Genomic DNA, 17,636 nt, shown 5'->3' on the forward strand with positions numbered 1-17,636 from the left:
GAGTCCCTTATGCTCCAAGAATAGCCAGAGGGAGGCTGGGGTCTGTACCCCCTACCCTGGGGTGGAAGCAGCCTCTGCCACCTTGGGTTTGTGGTGTGCATGGGGCTCTAGGGATGGACACATGGGTGCCCCATGTCTGTTGTCTGTCCCTGTGGCAAGAGGTGCACACTGAGGCTGCCTTGGAGGAGTGTTGCCTTCCCAGAGGAAGGAGTCTGTCTTCTGACACTGAAAGCACAAACAGGGACATAACACATCTCCTCTCATCAAAAAACTTTTATTCTTTATTAATGCAGTGGGAAAAGAAAAAAATACCAGTTCTTTCCCTTTGTTGACCTTTAGCAGAAATGTGAGAAATGCATTCCAGGGGGACTTAGCTTGGTCTGATTTTGCTGTAGGCACTCGATTTGCCAATATCCAGAGCTGACTCAGGCATCTTAAGACAATTGAAATCACTTGAACAATACATCTGGTTTTCCAAGTGCCCTCCTCTCTGGATGGTCAGTACATTAAAGGTACCATGCATACTTTGCTTCTGGGGATCATAAGGAAAATAAATAATTTCCCCCTCTTCTATGTGAGAACCTTTCATGGCAGCTTTTCTGCAAGCTTAGGACAGGGCCATGAGTTGCCTTGCTCTGTGCAGCTGCTATTGATGGATGGGAATCACTGGACAGGTATCACATCCATCAGAAGCTGTATACACACACACACACACACACACACACACGCATATATTTCCTGGTTATGTACACTTTAAATAAAACCTCTGTTAAATAGCAGGGTATTACTTTGTATCTCAAAAACTATTGCAACAGAAGAATCCCAAGGAAACCCCCTCTGAAGAGCTTCACCATCACAGGGCTGGGCATCGGAGCAGCACCCTCTAGTCCCTGACAGAGCCACTTTCTGAGGGCAGCCCTTCAGACTTCCTCCACTCTGCCAGGCGCTGCTTGAACCATTTCTGGAGAAAATAAAGAAAGAGGGTGAGTGCACTGGGCTGAGTGAATGTTTTGCTAAAGATGCAAATGTGGTCAGTACACGGGACCAAGCTCAGGGTGCTGCTATCTTGCAGCACGGTGCTGCAGGGTTCCCAGGCAAAAGAGTCAGCAGGATGGCTGCTCCTGACTGAATGGTCTTGATACCTATGTGTGCCCCTCTTTCAAAATAATTTCTCTTGCTCACTTCAGACCTTGAGAGCATGGGTGAATCCTCATTTTATAGCTGTGATTAAAGTTTTTCTTGCTAACAGAGTAACAGACAGGCTAAGGAGCTGCTGGGTGGTGGCTATGTAAATGCTGGACTAGTGAAACAATCACTGCAGGTACAAAACTGACAGGAATCATTCAGAAAAAGTTAAAGGGACAACACAGTGGCTCTTGGCAAATACAAGAACAAATAATTTAAAAAAATGGGTTAAAAATTATCTTAGTCTTCAAGCAATATGCATGGCTACATTATTCAGGAGTAGCTTGGCGTCTCTAAGCCAACTCCCAGAGCTGCTGGTACCACTTCAACACAGCCTCATTTTCAAGTGCTAGATAAAATGCAGCTAGATAAAGCCAGGCCACCTCTGTAATATGAGAGATATAACTTCATGTGTGCCGGAAGCACAGCTCAGACTTTTGTTTGGGAACGTGCTTGTGATTTGCTTTGTTGCTGCTCATTTTGTTGCTATATTTGTTCATGGCTATTTTTGAAGCCATTGTGGTTTGTAATGCTACAACCACGGTGCTCTCTGCAAGTGGCTCTGGCACCAGCACTGCCTTGGACCATATCCAGTCAGATGATTGTGTGCCTAGCCTCCTCCCAAAAATTTCACTTCCTATCATAAACCATCATCTCCTGTTGACTCAGTACCTCTTTGCATCTCATTTTTACTAAATATTTTATTAAAATGGCTGCTTTATCTAGCCAATAAAGCACTCCAGATGTCAGGAGCAATGATTCTGTCATAGGCAATGCAGGCACTTTGCAGCTCTCCATCCCAGCCTCACTCCTGTCCCTAGCATGACCTTCATCTCCAGATCTCCAGGAGCACCCTGGATTCATGGAAAAAGATGGCTACCAGGGAAGATATTAAGACATTTTCAGGGATATCCTGGGCATATCTGGCCTGTGTTTACAACTTGCTTTAGGAAAACAAAAAATAAAAATGGAGCAGTGCCATTTCTAAGGAGGAAAAGGTATTTGTGGGGACCTGCCTTCTTCCTGCCTCAAACAAGCAGTGGTACCTGCCTGTCCCCAAACCATGGTATAGGAGGGGTCTTCCCTTTCCACTCCAGCCAAGGACTATAGGTGCAAAGGATGGCACAGCAGCAGCCCTCCCTATGGTAGCCTGAATGCTGGCCTTGCCTGCTCAGCTCTCATATCCCTTTGGCTTTGCCCAGGGAGAGCCAGCAATGCCAGCAGAACTTTTCAGTGGGATGGATTTCTTTTCTACAGCCATTAGTGCTGCTATGGGCCTAGCAGGCTGTATAAAACACCTGCACTGCAACCTGAAGGAACTGGGAAGAAACTGCTTTTGAAGCCTGAGGTAACCTGGTGGTAGCCAGGACTCAGGCAGTGGCAACCTGTCCCTGTGAAGGGACATGGGGGCTTCTATGCCTCCTAGAGACCCTGACAGATTGGCCTGACAGCTGGGCCTAGGGATGCTAAGTTAGCTCATTGTAATGAGCAGGAGTCATGTCCCACCCACAGCACAGCTGCAGGATTTTCAACCATCCTCTACCTGTTTCAAAATGACTGTAGTTTCTTCACACTACAGAGCCAGTGGTGTTTTGGGCCCCTGAGATGATGAGAAAAAGGTTTGGAAGGGCAGCAGGCACTGTTGTATATTCAGGGCCCCCCAGCCAGCCTGTGCCCCACGGGGTGTGCCCTTGTTCTGTGCTTGGTCTCCAAGGCCAGGATGTGTATGGGGCTCCTGGAGAAGGGGTGGAGAGGCACAAGGATCTGCATGGGGCACAGGGCTGTGGGATGAGGGGGGGTTGGGAGTTTAGGGGCGTGGGGAGCAGGAAGGATGTGGGGTGCAGGGAGGTGTGGTGGTGTGAAGCTCTATGGTGCACCATGGGGTTGGGGGTGCAGAGGTGCAGAGGAGACCTGGGGGTGCAGTGTGGGGTACACAGTGAGGAGTATGAGGGGTGCAGAGTGGGGCAGGAGGTGCAAGGAGGGAGCGTATGGGGCACAGAGGGGTGTGGGGTGAGCATGAGGGGGGGGTGCAAGAGGGAGCCTGTGGTGAGATGGGAGGGAACAGGGGGTATGGCAGAGAGAGAGGGACAGGACAGGCAGGAAATGTGGGGGGAGTGTGTGGGGGGAGTGTGTGGGGTGCAGGGGGAACAGGGCAGAGGAGCACACTTACCAGGGTCTGCTCCTCAGAGAGCCCAGTCTCAGCTGCGATGAGGCACAGCGTGGTGGGGTCAGGATGCTTGTTCACCTTGCAGAAGTTGTATTCCAGAATCTCCAGCTGCTCCTCGGTGGGAGTCACTGGCTTCTCCGTGGCCATCTCCTCCTGGGGCAGGGCTATGGGGCCAGGCACTGTGGAGAGGGCCCAGCATCATTGCCCAAGCTGGGAGTGGCCAGTGGTGCCACACTTGCCGAGCCCCAGACTTGCCATCCCCTTCCCCACCAGCTCCCTCCTCCCCAATGGCCTCTGGGCACGACTCCCTTCCCAAAAACGTGCCAGGGAGCTCAGCCGGCAGCCCCAGCTCCTGCCTCAGTTTCCCCACTGCAGCAACCACACACCAACAGCGCCCAGCTGAGCTGTCTCACTATCCCCAGCTGTCAGGAAACTGCAGCCTGTTCTCTGCTCAGTGCTCCCCTGGTGCTGTATTTATAACCAGCGTGTCTCCCATGGGGACAATTCCTGTTTACAGCCCTATTTAGGCCTGGGCGTCACTTGTGAGTGATGTCACTGCAATGAGCATAGCGGGGGGGGGCTGATGGGGGGGGAGGGGGTTAATTTAAATACATTAATTAAAAAAAAAGTTATTTAACCTCTGCATGTGGGGGTCAACATCTAGTAGCCAGCCCAGCGTTTTGGTTTTTGTCCTTCTCCTCACTCAGCAGACAAGTTTGTGCAGGGGATCACAAATGAGAGGACACAAGATCTTTTGGTAGCGTGGGCCTGGACCCAGCGATCACCCCATTTTACCTCCTGATCCTGATCCTGATCCTGATCCTGATCCTGATCCTGATCCTGATCCTGATCCTCCTCCTAGCAGCGTGGCCAGACATCACAGAAAGCTGGCAATGAGCAGGTGAGCTGATTTTTTAAAACTAATATTTAATGTTATCACACATGGACGTAAGCAGCCAGTCACATTTTTCCTGAGCATGGCTGAACTGTTTGTTTTCTGGGGTACAAGTGGGGAGTCAGTCCCAGGAGGACCATACCTCGTGCATGTTTGTTGCCCAAGCATTCAGGGCCTTGGGCTGTGATCCCAGCAGTGGCAGAAGCAAGGAACACACATTCTCCTCCAAAGTAACATTTGTCCCACTTGTGCTTCGCATGAATTTCTGTCAGGCTTCTATCACAAGCAAAACAAGTGAGTACATCTCGGGTGAGTCCCGTGCCCCCTTCTGCAAGGCTCCAGGTTTGCTCCTGTGTGGCAGAGGGTCAAGCCTGCCAATTCAGTCAACTAAACCAGGAGGCGTTGGCTCCACAAAGCATGCACAGGTCCCTTGACACTGAATCATCTCAGTTGTTTCCGAAACCAAGCAGTGGGGTGTTGGCAGGGGAGGAGCTGGATGCAAAAATGTGGCCCTTCTTGATCTGCTCTCCTGCTGTCCGAGTTGCCTGGCCCATCTCCTCAGGTGGGTGGCTGGTGTTGCTGGCTCCTCAATGCTGCCAGGAGCCCTTGGCTTGCTGTGGGATTCCTCTGGGCCATCCTATTCCCCTTCTCCACTGCAGACCTGCCCTGCCTCCAGCTTGTAGTCCAGCTTCTCCTTCCCTTTGACTCTGGGATGTAACCTTGACATCTCCAACATCCCTACTTGCATAGCTTTAAACCCAGATGCTTGAGAGATAACTCCCCTTAACCTACTTGGTACCCTGGGGGCTTACAGGTTGCATCTCCTCTTCACAAGAGGCTGGAGAGCCCCACAAAGGCCCCACTGAACCTTGTCTGAAAGAGGTTGCTTTGACTAATAGACCAGTTCTTTGGCATTTGAGTAGGGGCTTATAAATAGAGCAGGGCTGGTTGTGAAACAGCCCACTCTGCTTGAGTCACTTGGTAAATGCCAATTGTCACACAGCGGTTGCGTAAGGCTGGAGCATCTCTGAGCGTGATGGGCTGTGGTCGTAGGAGGCATCAACCACCACCCTGGATAGACTGGGGAAAGAATATCTAAAACCCCAGGAGCTGCAGACCAAGCTGCCTTTTTCTGCAGAGTGTTGCAGCCTCAGGTGTGCTGCAGCAGCTGCCTGTGATTTCCTGCTGTCCGCTCAGTTCAGAGGTGTCCATAGAGGAAGGGGCCAGACAAAGTTTAGTCCTTCACATGTGTGAGCTGGTGGGGGTCACATGGAACACTGCTCACCTAACCTGGGGCATTTGGAGACCTCTGGAAATGATGCCAGGGGAGGAGAAGATCCCCTGGACTTGAGATGCTGCTCTCTGGCACTGTGGCTGCTGAGCTCTCCGTGAAGTCAAAGTGGAGGTGAGGCCAGGCTCTGCCTACAAGTCCTTCTACTGCTCCTGGAACAGCACCCTGTGTCAACCCTGAGCCACTTTCCCTTGTCCTAGAAAGCCTCATCCCCACAGGGCTCCTCATCACCTCTGGATCATGCATCCAGCCTGGGCCACCAGCAGCAACATGTCCTGGTGGTTTCTAAGTCATCACTTGCAGCCTAGTGCATTAATGCACATTGATGTGTGTGCATGGATTTGCATAGGGAGCATGTGCTTCAGCTTTCATGTTTCATCTTCACAGCTGTTTCTGATAATCTCTGGGTTCCTGAGGTGTTTCCCCATAGGACATAATATCTTCTGCCTGCTAGCAGAATGTGATGCAGGCAGTATGCAGGATATGATGTCTGATGGTTTTTCCTTCTCTGCCCTCTACCTCTGCTCTGGAGGGAGAAGAGTTCCTAACTCTCAAGTCTGTGAGATGGCTTTCAGGAAAGGGTCAAAACCTGGGGTGTCCTGGAGGGCTCTGCAGGTCTCCCCACATTGCTCCACTGAACCCTGGAGGTTCTCAGAAGCCATGTAGCTCTGTGGAGCATGTGGCACCCAGCACATGGCACCTTTTGTGTGCTAAAAATTGGGGGTATATGACAAGACCTGAGGCAACCAGGAGTCCCAAAATATCTTGAGTGGCCATATCTGGACCACTACTCACCTATCTGCTACTTAAATGGACCCTGGTGTTCAGGCTGCACAGGACCTCTCCCCTCTATAGGAGAGGTGATTTTCTTGCTTACATGTCCTTAATCCTGGAAGGAACATGGAGAATCATGACTGGTTTGTTCAGCTGCTGAAAAATGCCACTGCCCACTGCTTTTTTTCCTGCTTGTTTTTGTGGGTATTGGGAAAAAAAGTGTCTTTTTTGTTGCAAAGGATGTAAACCTTCATATTCAGCTTTCAGTAAAGGGGCTGAGGTGATCATTCAGCTCTGTGAGCAGTCCCATGCCCACTGCTGTCTTTGCAGGGCAGCACAGGGGTGAGAGTTTGGTGGCAGGAGGTTACTCACCCAGGCAGAAGTGACAATGCCAGATGCACTCTTACAGTGAAACCACAACACTGGTGACACCTGCTAAGTGTCAGGCTTAGGAGCCCCGGGGATTTCACACTTGGGTCTGACTAACTGTCTTGGTTTTAGGTGGAGCATTTTGAGAGTTGCATCAAAAGAAAGTAATATAAGATACTGGGAAAAAAGTATTCATGGTGCAGGACAGTCCAACATAGGGACAGGCATGAAGGGTGGGGGCACATCCATCCTGAGTGATCTCTAAAAATCAGCTGGACAAAGCCCTTGAGTGACCTGACCTAGATGTGAGGCAGGAGCAGGGTGGTGGAGGGAGACCTCCTCCTCCAATTATGCTCCCTGTGCCCTGCAGTTACACCTTGCTTCCCAGAGACACCCTGGGGTTACTAGCAAGGCTCCCAGCTCTGGCCTGAGGTGGGAGAAGACATCCCGTTGTCTCCCAGCATGCCTACCCAGAACTTATAGGGCAATCAGCATTTACTGTCTTGGCGGAAAGCAGCCACTTTTCCAGAAAAGACATGATCTCTGTTTGCTCAGCTTTGCTTTTCTGAACAGCAGACACAATAGGTTGCTGTCTATCTGTGCAGCTTTCTAACAACTTATTGCACCCAAAGTCCCCGGAAAACTCTGAGCAGTAGCTCCTGACTTGATGGGGTTCCTTAGCCTCTGCTAAGGGGCTCCTTGGCCCCTTCCCCAGTGCTTTCCCCACTGTCAGGGCTGGGATGCCACTGGAAGCACCTGTGTCTGGTTTTAGCTTGCAGCTATTTCCTGCCGCTGGAGGGATCAAAATAGCAGTCCTCAATGCAAAGGAGCCCTCCTGCCTTCCCTTGCTTTGCTGCAGAGCTACCTCCTGTCCCCAGCCTTGCTCAGCCTCCTGCTGTGGGGTGGCTGTGGATAACATCAGCCCCCGCGGTGCACAGGATAAGATTGGGATGGAAGCTTTAAAAATAAACCGGACCCTGCCGTAAATAAGGAAAAGCCACCTGTCAGGCATCCTGTAAACTACCCCTTCAGCCTTTTAGAAGATAATATCGGATGGGAACAAAGCAAACAAGAGCACGGCAGCTGCTGAAGCAGAGGCACGTCCCTGCGGTACCCCCAGCCTGGGGTCTCTCCCTGCCTGGGTGCCCCTCTCCCTGTCTCGGGCACCAAGCTCTCCCCCCACAGCCCTGCTGGCAGCTGCTCCAACCTCCCCGGCATCAGTAAGGGCAGGTCAGCTCCTCCCTCCCCCCACCTCCGCCATCCCCAACAGCAAATCCACCCCAGCACCCCCAGCTGAGTGCTTACCTGGAGCTGGCAGGGACCAGAGGTGTGTAAAAGAAGAACCCCGCAGGTCCTGGGGTGACTGTTTAAGTATCTGCGTGTGCGTGTGACAGGCGGGGACCTGAAAAACCTGCCGCAAATCACAGGAGCTCCCGGGATCCACAGCCACTCTCTGGGCTGGTAATTCAGGTTTGGCATCCAGTCCCCTTGGCAGGGCTCAACGCGTGGTTGGAGGCGCTGCGGGGCTCTCGGGACGGGTGGCACCGGCAGCCGTCGAGGCTCGTCCTGCCGCGCTCGGGGCTCCACGCCGTCCTCTGGCCCCCGAGGGGTGAGGGCTGCTGGCGTGTTCCTGCGGGGGTACAGGAGAGGTGAAGGCAGCACGGGGGGGGGGAACCTTGCTCAATTCTTCATCGTTGCTCGACCTGAGCATGCCAGCCCCTCGGGTGACCCTGGGACCCCCACCACTGCCCCCCTCAGCCCTCCCTCAACCCCTCAGCCAGGTTTCCCACCCCACTCCTTGCTGATGCTGGTGAAGAAGAGAATAGAAACAGAAGAAAATCTTTCTGGGCCAGACTGCCTTCCTGTCTGTCCTGTCTCCTCTCACTCCTCTGTCCTTCTCACTTTAGTAGTGACTTCTCCTCTCACTTTAGTCCCCTGCAAATGATTTACCCAGGTTTAAGGTTCTTGACTCTGATCCCCTCAGTCTGAGTATAGGGGTAGGACTGGCAGTGCTGATCCTGCTGCTGCAGCCCAGGTGCCCTCAGAGGCACAGGGCAGGAGTCTGGCTGAGGATAGGATGGAGGGCAGGGCAGCCTCTTCTGATGAAGACCTCTGCTGTGCTGGATTAAAGTGCCTGGGAGCCTGCAGACTCCAGCGGGGTGGGCTGGAAGCATCAGGCAGCAGCTTAAGAAGATGCATCTCCTAGGGTGGGGTGCAGTAGGGAGGAGCTGATTTTCTCACAGCTGGAAGGGGATGCTGGAAAATCAGAAGGGCTGGAGAAAGGGCTCATGAGAAAGCTGGGATGCAGTGGCTGAGATTATCTGCCAGAGCAAGAGGAAAACTGGCACTGGATGCAAAAAGCTGTGGAGCTAACTGGAGCCAGGGTCAGGGAGCCTCCCCCAGGGGAGAAGTGGCTGGACAAACCCAGGCAAGAAATTTGCCATGTGTTTAGCAGTGAGCCAAAACCATCGTGAAGATTGCATGGTTTTGTAATCTGAGGGGAGGCACAGGCCAAGGCAAGGGGGTTGCAAAGAGATCTGCGCCAAAGGGCAGGCAGACCGGTGCCAATTTTCCTAGCAGGGTGATGTTGATCAAGCAAGAGTGCTTTTGCTATTGGGATAGCCTCACTGCCTGATAAATCAAGTGATGCTGTTCAGTGGCTGCCAGAGGAGGTTTTCAGGAGAAGACTTGATCCTGCATGCCCTGAGCAGGCACCCAGCCAAGGGGACGTGCCCTGTTTATCACTGGTGCTAAGGGACAGGAGCATGGGTAGCCATGGGTGGGGGCAAAGCAGGTTGGAAAATGTATCCAGGGATGGCTCCAGCAGCCCTGTCTTTGGAGACTGGGGTGTGTTCCAGGGGGCAGGAGAAGGCCCCTGCAGCAGTAGGCAGCCCTGGATTTCAAGCCTAGTGTGGGAGGTCCAGGCAGAGGCCCTGAATTCCATACTGTCACCTGCTCAGAGGACCTCTGTTGTGTATTGCTATTTACCTGCATCATGCCTACCCTGGCACCTGCTCTTGGCCACCCTTAGAGACAGGACAGATAGGAAGATAGTCTGCCCCAGAAAGATTTTCTTCTGTTTCTATTCTGGCTTCTATTTTCTCCCATGCATGTGCCCCAAGCATTGCAAAATATCAGTAACCTGGCCTGCGGGAACAGGATCAGCTCCTCTCTTCCCTTGTTTATCACTGTCAACAGAGAGAAAGTCTTTAATGTGGAAAATACTCTTTTCTCTTAGCCTGTGAGCCCAGCCCAGGCTTGCACTGGGAGCACTGGCAATGATGTGTTTCAGGCTGAGACATGCCACTGAAATGGCTTCAGAGTTGCTGGGAGTCTTTGCGGTGACAGTGTGAAAGTCACGTCCTGAATCTGTATGCAGCTGGCTGGAAAATGCTGATTTTTCCCCGATCCTAATATCTTTTAAGTCCCATTTCTTTTCCTGGGAGAGGGTCAGAGTATTGCAGGAATTTATGCCTCACCTGGAATGAGGAGATGCTGTAGCCAGAGGATGTCCTTCTTTCAGGAAGATTTAGAATAAATAGAAATAAAATGCAGGGTGCATTGAGGCCCATCACAGAGCTTCCCTCCCTATGGGGGTAGAAATACAGCTGCTGTGATGCTCATCTGAAAATTTTGCATTGCACTGAGGAGCTGACAGCTGCCTCCTGTGATGGGCATCCCACTCCTCTGGACCCACATGCAGAGGCTTGAATGTCACCCAGTGCTTGCACTACAGTAACATGATGTGGGGGGTGTTGGACACACAGCTTGTGGCCAGCCAGGCCCAAATGTTGCCACTCTAATGATGTGCAGAGACAGAATGGAAAAAAGATGGACAAATGAGAAGCAGCTTGTCCAGCCATCAGGAGAGAATGAGGAATAATTCATCTACTCTGACTTGTTCATACAGCTTCCTTTGCATGCATGTCTCTCCCCTGGGTTTTGCTATGCTTTCCTTCCAGAAAATGGGGCTTAGGCCCAGCACCTCTTGTCTGGGCATTAAGCAGAGTTGTTTGGTTTTTTTTTTTTTCTTCTAAGTATGTGAGTTAAAAACTGTGTGCTTTCCAGAGACCCACCCTCCCCAGTCCAATTATCAGAGAGGGAGCAAAACCTTCCTCTTCCCCCTGAACTCAGCAATGCAAAGGAAAACCACAAAACCATCTCCTGTTTTGTTTTCAGAAAAACTGCTGTGTTTTTCTGGCTACTAACCCAAAAAATGTGGCTGGAAACAAGACTTTACAGAATTTTTGGCTTCCATTCAGTTAGAGTGTCCTAACCAGCCAGTACTGACACACAGGGTAAGTCTTGCAGCTAATCAGATGAGATCCCTACCTGCAAAACCCACTTTGCCCCAGAATAGTGTAAGAGATGAGCTGCCCTGCAGGGTCCACGTAACACTTCCCTTTGTTGGATACCCCAAGACATAAGAACCTCACTGAATCATTGACTGTTTGCTCAGTTTTTCCCTGGGAGAGCAGCAACACCAGCTGCAGGCCAAGAGCCAGCAGCACACACTGCTCAGATCATATTCCAGCAGGGATAAGAGGAGGAAGTGAGCACCAGCAGCTCTCACTGCCCTTGTTGCTGGATCAGAGCCCCCACTGCCCAGCCAGGCTCAGGAGCTGCCTTGACTGCACTCACCTTCACACATTTTATTTTTCTTCTATTAGGCAGGGTGTAGCTTGCCTTTCAGCATCAGAACTGATTCAGACAGATAGGAATCAGCTGTGACTTCCAGTAACACCCCTGCCTTTTCTTTGTCCACGGGATACAGCCGTGTGGATGGAAACTGCAGGGTTTTACAGCTCCTCCAGTTGTTCCAATGCCTCTCAGAGAACAGTGTCATCTCATAGGTATTTCCATGTGCAATCTCTGCCCGGGTACAGCCTTCCTCCCTCCTCTCCCTCTTACAAACCAGATTGTTTTGAGGTGACTACACCAGGCGATGAGACGTGCGGTTCCTTGCCAGGAGGCTTTTCAGCAGCATTGCCATTGCTGGTAGGCAGAGCATGCCCTGGCACGTGGGCAGAGGCTGTAGGGCATCACACATGTGCACCTAGGAAAACACGAGCTCCACCACTGGCAAGAGCCAAGAGATAGATAGGCAAAGCCACTCTTCACTCCTCATGTGCAGCAGGGATGTGAAAAGGAGTCGGAATCCTTCCAGAAATTTGGGTGGCTGAACAGCATGTTCTCAGGGGCAACTCAAGCAGGTGGGAAGTTGGAAAATGCCTGCTGAAATCTGTCCTGGTCTGAGCCTCAAGGCTGAAGATGCCTGCTTTGGGAAGCCCTGACTCATTTGCTTGTATACAGGTCACTGGAAGGACATTGTCTCTCTCTGGAGCAGGGATGAGCCCTACCAGACCACAAGTGTGTGACCAGCATGGCCCTCCAGTTGCAGGTAATGTTGTCCTGAAGGCTGTCCCCGAGGAGGCTGAGGGGCCATAGTGGGCTGAGCACAGGTGCCCACCAGCCTGTAGCCATGCCATCCAGCCTGGTGCTCTCCTCAGCTTTCACCTTGAGGGACAAGGCTGAGATTCATCTCTAAGCACATGGAGGAGAGAAGAAAGTTGTCAGCAGGGGTTTACCAAGGGGAAATCATGCTTGACTAATCTGATAGCCTTCAGTGATGTTGTGACTGAATGGCTGGATACTGGGAGAGCAGTGGATGTAGCCTACCCTGACCTTAGCAAGGCTTTGGACACAGTGTCCCATAACATCCTTGTGAGCAAGCTCACAAAATGTGGGATAGAAGAATCTGCAGTGAGATGGGTTAAGAACTGGCTACGCAACAGAGCCCAAAGAGTGGTGATCAATGACACAGAGCCCAGCTGGAGACCTGTGACTACTGGAGTCCCCCAGGGATCAGTGCTGGGTCCAGTCCTGTTCAACATCTTTATCAATGGCCTCGATGATGCGACAGGGTGTCTGCTCAGGAATTTTGCTGATGACACAAAGCTGGCAGGAGTGGCTGACACCCCAGAAGCTGTGCTGCCATTCAGAGGGATCTGGACAGGCTGGAGACTTGGGCAGGGAAAAATTTAATGAATTACAACAAGGGCAAGTGTAGGGTCTTACATCTGGGTAGGAACAACCCTAAGTACCAGCACAGGTTGGGAACTGAGTGCTTGGAGAGCAGGGAAGGGGAAAGGGACCTGGGGGTGCTGGTGGATGGGAGGATGCCCATGAGCCAGCAATGTGTCCTTGTGGCCAAGAAGGCCAATGGCACCTGGGGTGCATTAGAAGGGGGGTGGTTGGTATCTCGAGAGAGGTTCTCCTCCCCCTCTGCTCTGCCCTGGTGAGGCCACATCTGGAATATTGTGTCCAGTTCTGGGCCCCTCAGTTCCAGAAGGACAGGGAACTGCTTGAGAGAGTCCAGTGCAGAGCCTCCAAGATGATGGAGAGGAACATCTCCCTTATGAGGAAAGGCTGAGGGAGCTGGGGCTCTGCAGCTTGGAGAAGAGAATGAGGGGTGAGCTCATTAATGTTTATAAATATGTAAAGGGAGAGAGCCAGGAGGATGGTGCCAGGCTCTTCTCAGTTATGACCAATGATAGGGCAAGGGGCAATGGATATCAACTTGAGCATAAGAGGTTCCATATAAATGTGAGGAAAAATTTTTTTGCTGTGCAGGTGACAGAGCACTGGCACAGACTGCCCAGGGGAGGTGTGGAATCTTTTCTGGAGACATTCAAATCCCACCTGGACACGTTCCTGTGTGATCTCCTGTAGGTGACCCTGCTCTGGCACGGGGTTGGACTCGGTGATCTTTCAAGGTCCCTTCCAACCCCTAACTTTCTGTGATTCTGTGATTCTGTGACGTTTTCCCCTGTGCTGTCCCAGGCCAAGCAGCCCATGTCTCCTGCTTGCTGTGAGGGTCAGGGAGGATGCCCCTGCCTGGCTGCAGGAGGTGCAGCAGCAGTGACTTGCAGCTGGCAGTGGTTCTGGTGGTTTCTGTCAGACCAGTTTGGGCGGGTGGCACTGGGCCGTCCATCATGGCTGCCTGCTCAGAGGTGACCCTGGTGCCACCAGCTGCCAGGGCATTATCACAGACCCTGGGGCCATGAGCAAGATGGGGCTTCTCACTGCAACACACACCACAGCCCCCAGGGACCTCGTGGGGCCTCTGTGCCACAGAAAGGTGACCAAAATCACTCGCAGAGTGACAGCGGGCAGAGAAGGGGGGCAATGGGGACTGGTCTTCTGCTCTGGCTGCCAGGTATTGGGGTGAGCTTTCAGGAGCCCTGTGCAATTAACTTAAAAATGTTTTTCCCTTTAGCAACCTTGGTTTTGCTGCACGTGGGGAGCTGGCACTGACAAAGGCATCTCAGCTACCTGGGTTCTTGCTGCCAGCAGTTTTCTTTACATGAGTGGCCACAGGGACAGCTGGGTGAGCAGAACAGAGGTGTTCATGGCTGGCTTCCTCATTGCTGTGACAGCCTTGCCACCCCAGGGAACAGGGCACTGGCAGCTGGACATCCCCAGCTCCTGGGAGCTCCCCCCTGCTTTAGCTTTGGGGGTTCAGGCACCGCACTGTGAGAGGGTCAGTGTCAGAGGCTTAGTTGTGTCCAGGATATCTGGCAGAGAGGTCCTGGGCTGGAGGAGGGTGCTCCTTGCTATCCCCCTCAGGATACGGTGGCTGGGTGGGCAGATATGGGTGCTTTCCAGGGAGGAGCAGTGGGAATAATACAATAGAGTGAATCCAATTGCACAATGTTTTTCTACCTAGTGCTCAAGGCTGCAACGAAGATAAGTTGTGGGGAGTTGGGGAGTACTCCTTCCCATCCCTTTCATCTGTCTTGCAGATGTCTTGCAGGCTTGTTTCAAGGCTGGGCTGCTGATTACTTGAGATGTTTTTCTCTAATTAAAATCTGGTTTTGTCTAATTCTTACTGTTTTGCTCTTTTTATTCTGCCTCTCTCTTTTGTTCTCTTCTATGTGATTTTTCCCCCAACTGTGACTTTTTTCCTCAAGATTTTACTCATTTCAATTAATAACTGACACCAATTTCACTTGCCCTTGCAGGGGGCAAGTTGGTAGCTGGAGACAGGAGCCACAGGACCATTTCCACTTGCACCAGAGACACGATTAGCATTTGGCTTGATCATCAAGGTTTGCAGAGCTCGGTCCTGCCCCAGCAGAAGGAATCCAAGAGGAAAAGAGGGAGAAGGAGATTTGTCTTTGTTCAATGCATGATATCTCTTCCTTACAAGACAACTGTGGGTCAGACCACCGGGCCCTCTCTACCTAAGTCAGGGACACACAAGCTACAGTCCTCATTTTCATTTTGGTTCTGGCTCTGAGGGGTGTCTGCACACACTGTCAGGAGAGGCCCTGGTGTACAGTTCCATCTGGGTGGGTTTGCACCAGAACGTGCTGGTTCCAGGGGGTGGGGACAAGGCTGGGGTTCCCTGGCTGCTGATGCTGCTCTGGTGACTGTGACACCTCAGGGGACAGCTCACAATGGGAGCTGCTCCCATAGACAGCCCCAGGCAGCCCCAGGGAAGTTGGACTTTGGTGTTGGGTGAGTGCAGGAGGCAGGGGAAGTCTGGGCTGGATGGGGATGAGGCAGATGGCCAGGGGGAGAGCTGAGCCCCTCAGGGCAGGGCACAGCACCACCCCCAGGGCTGGGGACAGAGGTGCTGGGGGCTCCCAGAGCTCCCAGAGGTGCAGGTGCCCAGAGAGGCTTTGGGGATGTGCCAGGTGCCTGTGGCTCCATGAGATGCCCTTGTGTGGCAGGGATGGGGCCTGGGGAAACTGCTCTGGTGTCCTCTGCAAGGCCTTTCCCAGGGCAGGGCCCAGCCAGGGGGTGGCCATTAGGGTGGCTTGGGCAGGCTGGGCCCCAGCCTATGCTGTCTCCAGGCCCTGCAGCCCCTTCAGTCCTGTGGACACCGGTTCCCAAGCAGTTCCCAAGGGCTTTCCTGGGACAGCCTCTGGCTCCCATCCATGCAGTGGTCCCAAACCCTGCCCTTGCTCCCTCCCACCCACCTCAGCCCCTCTCCTCCCATCCCCCAGCTCCATGAGGCCCTTGCCCTGCTCCCCCAGCCCCATGCTCCCTCCCACCCAGCCCTGCTCAGACCCCTTTTCTCCCATCTCCTCCAGACCATGTCTGTGGCAATCACACTCCTCCTGGCCGTGCTGGCCACCCAGCCTGGGCTGCAGAGCAAGCAGGCGATGGATATGGACACGGCTGAGTGGATGAAGCCGCGTGAGGAGTATCTGCCTCAGGAGGTGGCTTGGCTGCTGGAGGAGACTGAGCGGAGCAGGGGAGCCATGCTCCTTCCCGTCTTGCAGCAGTGGCCCTTTTGGATCAGTGCTGGAGCTGTGCTCCTGCTTGCTGTGTTTTGCTGGCTGGCCAGGAGCAAGCAGTTTGCCTCCAGGGGCTCCAGCAGCATGATAGAGAAGGACAACAAGCAGGAGCAGGAAGACCCCCGTGGTAAACCCAGTGTTGGCAGAGCTTTGGCTGTGCCCACCCCATCACCAGTGCAGGATTTGCCTGACATCTGCAAGGTGGTGAAGGAGCTGGTGGGTGACCTTCTTGGTGTCTGCCAAATGCTCAGCAAGAAGACTTCCATGCCCCAGGTGCACCCGGTCCCTGGGATGGACGGCACCTCTGGATTCTGGAGGGTCCAGGAGAACACCATCACCTACACTCTGCCTGTGTTCCTGCAGCCACCCCCTGGGCACTCCTTCAGGCTGCAGATGGACACCACGGGGCAGCTGCCAGCGGGGCACCGCAACGTCATCCACGTGGGGCTGGAGTGCACGTGCTGGAGGGACCAGCTGCTGGGGAATATTTCCTGCTTTCTCCACCACCCCACCTCCAAGCTGCCCGGGGATCAGAGCTCGGACCTCCTGCGCACCCTCTGCACAAGATCATGCTTGGACTTGAAGAAAATTGCCTGCTGGGCCCGACTGCTGGTGAGATCAGCCTGGCTGCTTTTGCCTCAGTCTCACCACTGCCAGCTCACGGTGCTGCCCTCCTCCCACTCCTGCATGTTCCAGCTGACAGGCATCTCCGAGGTGAACATCTTCACGGAGATGATTTTTGGGGTGCAGCGAGGCAGCTCGGTCACCTGCCTGAGCCAGGAGTAGGCTGCTGCCAGCTCTGCCAGCAGCACACTATGGCTGCAGAGCTGCCCTGATGCTGAGCTGCAGCTTTACAGACTCACAGCCAGGCACCCCCAGCAGGCAGATTTCCACCTCAGAGGTCTGAAGCCCTGTACCTGTATCATGTTGATCATAGTTGATATAAATCTGTAGTAATTTAATGTATAAATTAACAAAGGTTAATCTGTCCTCATCCATGGCTGGTGTCCTGAGAGAACTCCATCCTTTTTCCTGCCTTTGGTCCTGTCATGGTTTAGCAGTTTGGGTGGGCCAAAAAACTAATGACAGAATTCCTCTCTATCTGCCCCCCCCAGAGAGAAGATAAAAAGGGGATAAAGCTGAGACCTTAAGCTGTAAACTGAAAACAATTGGATACAGACTTTACTAACACAAGGGAAAGGTAATAACATAAAGGGTAAGGTAACAAAGAATACAAATATATACAAATATATATATACAACCTGATAGCCTGTGGCAAGTGGGAGGGAATGAACAGTAGCACAGCCAGCAGGAGATGAGAGGAAAAAGAGAGAGGAGCTGCTGGCTTTCTGATCTTTTATGGAGTATGGCAGGAAACAGGAGAGAACAGAGCCCTCCCTCTGTGTTCTGCCCATCTCAGAGTCCGAAAAGCCCTCCTTCTTTATTTCGTCCTGTTCAAACGTGGACATTCCACCCCTTACTTATTCTATTTCACTTCATACTCATTTACCCAACAATGCCCTTTATGTCTGTATTTACCCAATGATGTCTTTAAACAAGATATTTTAATTCCAGGCTGCAGATCCTCATCATGGCAGTTTCTCAAAGCAAGAGAGATGGTACAGGGTCTGTCAGTGTTCATGACCT

At 52.6% G+C, this 17,636-nt stretch overlaps 2 protein-coding genes across 3 annotated transcripts; one reads left to right on the forward strand and one right to left on the reverse strand.

The window, feature by feature from the left end:
* Positions 1 to 258: 258 nt before the first annotated feature.
* Positions 259 to 8,812, reverse strand: HOPX (HOP homeobox). 2 transcript variants are annotated; one of them, XM_071742898.1, is made up of 4 exons: positions 8,632 to 8,812; positions 7,987 to 8,311; positions 3,356 to 3,531; positions 259 to 961 (listed from the first exon to the last, which is right to left on the reverse strand). In XM_071742898.1, the coding sequence occupies exons 3-4, from the start codon at positions 3,497 to 3,499 to the stop codon at positions 884 to 886; spliced, it is 222 nt and encodes a 73-aa protein (XP_071598999.1). In that variant the 5' UTR covers positions 3,500 to 3,531; positions 7,987 to 8,311; positions 8,632 to 8,812; the 3' UTR covers positions 259 to 883. The 2 variants fall into 2 exon arrangements, with proteins under 2 accessions (XP_071598999.1, XP_071599000.1); XM_071742899.1 differs by lacking the exons at positions 7,987 to 8,311; positions 8,632 to 8,812 and adding an exon at positions 3,739 to 3,844.
* A 6,289-nt stretch (positions 8,813 to 15,101) lies between these two features.
* LOC139796329 (inositol 1,4,5-trisphosphate receptor-interacting protein-like 1) lies at positions 15,102 to 16,900 on the forward strand. Its single transcript, XM_071744260.1, has one exon. It carries the CDS (start codon positions 15,627 to 15,629, stop codon positions 16,773 to 16,775), a length of 1,149 nt encoding a protein of 382 aa, XP_071600361.1. The 5' UTR covers positions 15,102 to 15,626; the 3' UTR covers positions 16,776 to 16,900.
* Positions 16,901 to 17,636: the final 736 nt, after the last annotated feature.

The sequence above is a fragment of the Heliangelus exortis genome, chromosome 4, assembly GCF_036169615.1.
Source record: "Heliangelus exortis chromosome 4, bHelExo1.hap1, whole genome shotgun sequence".
In the NCBI taxonomy this organism is placed as follows: domain Eukaryota; kingdom Metazoa; phylum Chordata; class Aves; order Apodiformes; family Trochilidae; genus Heliangelus; species Heliangelus exortis.